The sequence below is a fragment of the Magnolia sinica genome, chromosome 19 (assembly GCF_029962835.1).
Source record: "Magnolia sinica isolate HGM2019 chromosome 19, MsV1, whole genome shotgun sequence".
In the NCBI taxonomy this organism is placed as follows: Eukaryota; Viridiplantae; Streptophyta; class Magnoliopsida; order Magnoliales; family Magnoliaceae; genus Magnolia; species Magnolia sinica.
In genome coordinates, this window is record NC_080591.1 from 56,265,632 (window position 1) to 56,271,631 (window position 6,000).

Genomic DNA, 6,000 nt, shown 5'->3' on the forward strand with positions numbered 1-6,000 from the left:
TGGAGAATTTATTCTATAATAACAAAGGAAAAGTAAAGAACTATCATCGTTAAATATTTTATTGATTCAGAAGTTCGTTTGCATTTTCATTTTTTCCCTTGATTCCAAGATAGAAATAGAATGTACAATTATAATGAAATGTTATAATTCAAATATCAATTTCGGCAGCATTCCAGCTTCGAATGCACTCCTCTTAACGAAAGAATCATTGTGCAGATTCAGTAATTCTTCAGAATTCCTCTGTCTTTTCTTTAATCCAAAAACCCATGGATAGATCAACTATCTGAAAGAACTATCAAGAAATCGCCGTTTGAAAGAAGCTTTGAATCGATCTTTGGAACTTTATTGCACGCGCAACAGATCTGGTGCGCGCCGCACAATGGACTTATGGTTCTTCATTGCGTGCGGCACAATAGATGTCTCCAGGGACCTCTTCCTTCTTTCTCCTCGTGGAATACCTAGGAAGAATCTTGGATTTCTGCTAGTCCTTGAGCTCCGGAGTTTGTGATCGAACCAAATAAAGAGGGGAAGGGGTACTTATAGGCAATCACACGTGCGGAACCCATTTCCGCGCAACTGTCCCTCATTATGCGAGTGCAAAATAAACACTGCGCTCTGCGCAATGGATCTTTGTCAGATATTATAACTTCTTCTGTTGCGCGCTGCGCAATGGCCCTCCATTGCGTGGACACCAGTATTTCTTCTTCTTTTCTCAAATTCTATTGTTCTTTCTTCTTTTTCCTTCTTAATTTTATTGCTCCAACAGTCCGATAGTACTTGCACATCATGGAGGGCCCCACAGCCTGTAATTACCATATGTTTACTCAATTTTGGGATTCTTATCTAATGTAGTTTCATTTTGCTCATATCTAATTCATCTGTTTAAATTCCACTCGACTAAAATTGTCTGGTCCAGACAATCACCGAAGCAGGTATAAAACAAAGAACGCTTTGGCATGAATATAATGGTGGTCAATCGAGGAAAAATAGGTGAATTTTCTTTCTCAAAATGATGCCTTTGCAAGAAATAATGAAATTGGAAATTCAGTTATATCAGTTTTAACTTGTGTTTGAAAACTTTGCAGATTTCAAAATCAGCAAAGGTATGCGATGGAAACAGTAAACATTGGAAAACCCAGTTTATCTGACCCATCATTGGATCGAGAGACATGGAAAGGGGCGGGGTCATGTAGGGATGACAGGAGAGTAAAAGGGTCTTTGGAAAAGTCGAATTTTGGTTGGAGTTCAGAGACTTCTAGGGGAATTGAGGGGAGAAACAGCGGTTTTGGGCAACCTAGAAATGCTACGTGCGCCCACGGGAGTGGAAGCTGGCAGCAGGATACTCCACCTGACATTGATTTGCATGGTCGAGTCCGAGGCAGAGGAAATGGGTCTTTTGAAGAACAGAGTTTCAGTCAGACTTCGGTGCCCGTTAGAGGAATTCAGGCTAGAAATGGTGGTTTCAACGAATCAGGAAATGGCTCGAGGGCCGACAGGAGTGATAACTGGAGATCCACTTCTCAGCTTCCGGCATCACCAACTTATCGGGGTCGAGGAAGAGGCTGTTCTGAGCCATCTTCTTCAAGCCGAAGATGGTAGTTATGACAGTTATTTTCTATGGGGACCTTGGATAGGGTGTTTTGCATTTTGTTTTGAGGGTGTGTTTGGCACCCTATTTCATGAAATATGAAAATTTGCACTAAATTGGATTGATAAAGACTGATAAATCACGAAATATATTGATATTTGGTACAACCAAACACGCCCTTCGTGGCTCTGTTTTGGGTGATCATTGGTAGTTAAAACATTTACTCTGGGGATCCTGTCAGTGTTTTTTGTTTTTTTTGTTTTTTGGTTTAAGGATGTGTTTGGTTGCACCCTATTTCATGAAATATCATGATATTTGGTTCAACCAAATGCGCCCTTATCTTTTATTGTTATTTTTATTTTTGGAGGGAAAGTAATGAAAACTGTTGCTAGGTGATTATGATTCCGTTTTTTTATGGTGTATCTCAAGCACCCTTACTAGAATGGGTCAATCTGGGCCGTCGGATGGTAAGGACATATTTGAAAGTTGCATGTTTGAATAGCACTAACAATGTCACTCCATTGGCAATTTGTTTAATGAAAGGAAAGGTAGCATTTTGTATGTTAATTCAAGGAGTTATTTGATTCTCTGGCTGAGTGGAACGTTTCATATGGATAATTCAAATTAGGCCGTCCAAATCATGGGACCTACTCTGATCTGGTCCATAACCACAACTTTATATTGATTGGATGGTCCTGATCTACTATCTGTTTGACATCGGTTTCTTTATTCGGACCATTAACTAATTTTCATTTTAATTGTCCATTACATTTTTACTGGTCAGGTGGTTTGCACCCTATCCTATAAAAATCCATTGCTCTATTTAAAGTTGCATGAGATGTGACAATTGGGTGCATGTTTGGGAGATCTAGGACGTCCATCAGGTGGCCCACCCATTCAGTGAATATCCTAACTTTCAAGTCAGACCTGAACCACGATCAGTTGGACTGCACATGTTTGTTGAATGTGGACGGTAACTAGTACTTTTAGCAGTACATTTCTAGTTGAGTAGGCCGACCTGATTAATGAACTAGTTGGATAATGGATTTCTAGTGGGACCCACCTGGAAAACAGCTAGGATCTATTACACGTGTACCATGCGGCCTTTTGGGTGCTACCTATTTTGTAAAAGATGAATCATACCTTCCTCAGGCCAAATGTTTGTACGGTTAGATTGGGACTTTCTACAAGTGGAGCCCTTGGTCAAGTGATCCAAACCATTGGTATGATGGGCCCCAATGTAGACGATCCATGGACCAAAATCTCCCAGATGGAACAACTGTAACCCTAAAATACGTTTGTATCACAAACAAATCAGTGTGTAGTTCCTAACCGCAGTGCCAAATCTCCTTATTGGCATTTTCTCAAGAGAATTCCATATTTTAACGTTTTTCTCAAGATATTATTGGATAAATCTCACTGAAAATAAAAAATTAAAAAAATAATTATTAATTTTAATGTAAATATAAAATACAAACATATATTTATAAATTAATTTATTTTAACTTTTAAATGTTTTTACGTTAAAAATAAAATAATTCCATGATAAAATTGTGAGAAATTTAAAAATGACAAGATTTTCAAAATCTTGAAGATGTCATATGTGTGAATAGTTGGCTGTCCATAGGCTGTGTTGGTCCGAGCCAAGATCAATGCAAGTCCGGCCCTAAAGTAAAACCTTGGCTTGAGCCTCACCCAAGTGCCAGAACAAATAGACATGGGACCAGCCTGTGATGATTTTGCAAAGCCCAGAGCACAAGCCTGACCACTCACTCTGTGAAAGATCCTGTCCGTTCATTAACTGTGTTACACATATCAGAGAATTCTAAGCACAAATATCATCTCCAAAACAAACTTGGAAATAATGTGCAGCTTGGATGTCGCAGTGCGACATCTATGAACTGTTTTATCAGATCTCCTAGATTCGACCCTTGGTTGATCTGAGCCATTAAATGTCTTCGGCATACTTTATTGGGCTAGTATTCAAGTTCAGCCTAATCTGGTCTCAAACGAATGAGATTCACTGAAAATAATATAAATAATTCTTGTAGAATCCGATTCAGATCTAGACGTATATCATCAAATGCAACCAATCCATCTCATAAAGCAGTCGAGTTGTCGACACTAACTGATTTTTAGGTCAAACCCTGATATGATTAGTCAGATATGGCCTGATCAATGTTGGTTAATCAATATGGTCCAATTTTCTAGCGATTCGCATGCTATATAGTTAGGACGACCACATCAGGTTTACTCTACAACGCGCTGGACAAAATTCCCGATCGCCGAATCCGGCGCCGACAGCCTCCGTAGAACCCCATTTTCAGGTCCCGGCACCCATTCACCAGGTTCCGATCCTGGGATACTACAAGGAGGATTTCAAGTCATCAGTCTGATTTATAATGAGCATAACAAAAGCATAACCCACAAACAATAACCACAAGAACACCACCACAAAATCCACTATGATCAAAAACTTTTGAGTACAATGCGATAGAAAAGGAAAATACAATGTGATAAAAGAAACAAAACTCCCGAAGCTCGTCTGCACGGTCCAACTACGGCGAGACTATGGCTGCGACTGCGTCCTGGCGTCACCTGCACGCATCAATCGTGCATAAGCTTATGGAAAGCTTAGAGGGTGGTGTAAGTGTGTGCGCAATATAAACGTGCTCAAAATGCAAGGTCAGAGTGATGCGGAATCATGGTGATGAGCACATGAATGCAATCAGCCGTACCAAGGCTATGCAGTGCAAGATATGAATGCTATCGGCCATAACACGGCCATGCGATGCAAGATGCAACTCAAGCATGCCAAACCTCAACATAGTTCTCATTCTGGATAATCACCGGGGTCCAATACACTCCAAATGGCACTGTCGCTCTCCTAGCCGCACAGTCCAAGTAAGCGTAAGAAACCTCACTATCCGCCTGATCAATAGTCTGCCAATACCTATCCGGCACGTCGATAGCGGACCCATTCACGAGCTGGTCAAACTCAGCCTAGTATTGCCCCCTACCCTCGGGCGAGTAAGGCCACACTCCTTTCCAACCGACCACGACACAGTGGGAGACGCGGCCTCCTGGTATTCGGCCCTCATGCGCTCATATATCCACTCGGTCTCGACGTTGGAGTCATCCTCTGGTACCATCGGGTTTAGGGATTTTCACCCAGGGACGTCTATGGCGCCCGTATGCTAGAACCAAATATTTTCGGTATCCAACCCAGCCATCCACGATGTGTCTACGGAGGCTATGGCCCTGATGTCACTAGGGCATACAGTAATTACAATCACACAAATACAAGTACATGAGTCACACTATCAGTCATGCAACGGTCCTGCATGTACCATGCACTTATATGGGACAACTCTGCCTATCAAGGAGCCCATAAACAGTCTATCCAAAGGTATATGCTATGATCGGTCACTCCTTACATCAGGCATACATATGGTGCGAATGATCATGAATCATGGATCTATACTAAACATGAATAAAGAGATGGGCTCTGGATATAATGGAGATGGCCCTAGGCGGCCTTCTTACCATAATTTTGGGCCTATCAGTGGGCCTTAGGGAGAGCTATAATGCGGACATTTAACCAACATTATCAATGTGGACGTCAAACCAACACCGCTCCCAAGGAATAGCCTTCCATGAATCACATAAATCTTATTGGGCCTCGTCCCAGCGGCCTTAGGTTCATTAAGTGGGCTGCCTCATATGGGCCTTATATAAGTCAAGTGGGCCGCATCAATGGCCTCATGTACATTGCAATGGGTCATACCCCATGGGCCTTTGAAAACATCACAATGGGTCTCGTAACATGGGCCTTATACATATCAGAGTGGGCCTCGACAACGGGCCACCAATACGTCGAATGGGCCTAATCTCATGGGCCTTTTATATATATATATCAAGGTGGGCCTCTCCAACGGCCAGAAATACATCAATATGGCTCCATCACATGGGCCTAGGGCCCACCATAATATTTATTTGAAATCCAACCTATTCATAAGGTCACTTGGACCTTGGGTAAGGCCCACTGAAATGTTTGTTTGCCATCCAAACAGTCCACGTGGACCATAGGAGGGTAGGGCCCACATTGATGTCTGCTGCCATCCAACCTGCCACAGGGTCACGGAACCCTCTTTTTATTTTATTTTATAAAAAAAAAAACGTTCATAGGGTCATGATTTGGGGCCCACTGTGATGTGGTCCACAAATCCAGCCCGTTCATTATGTGTGTCCCACTTGACTGAGGGTACAGACCAAGTTTCAGCCGCATCCGAATTTCAGGTAGGCCCCACCAAGTGCTTTTATATGTTTAGACATGTCTTCATATGATTTTAGATGGTGTGGCCCCCCTGAGTTCCGTATAAGGCTGATTTTCGGGGTGGACGTGTAGACTG

General features: G+C 42.1%; 1 protein-coding gene across 1 annotated transcript in view; it reads left to right on the forward strand.

Moving 5' to 3' along the window:
* The window catches only part of LOC131234500 (5'-3' exoribonuclease 3-like), a 52,065-nt gene extending 50,216 nt beyond the window's left edge, over positions 1-1,849 (forward strand). The window contains exons 19-20 of the mRNA XM_058231430.1: positions 917-990; positions 1,086-1,849. Of these exons, the coding sequence (XP_058087413.1) occupies positions 917-990; positions 1,086-1,599 (588 nt within the window). The 3' untranslated portion in view covers positions 1,600-1,849. The remainder of the gene's footprint in view (positions 1-916; positions 991-1,085) is intronic.
* Positions 1,850-6,000: the final 4,151 nt, after the last annotated feature.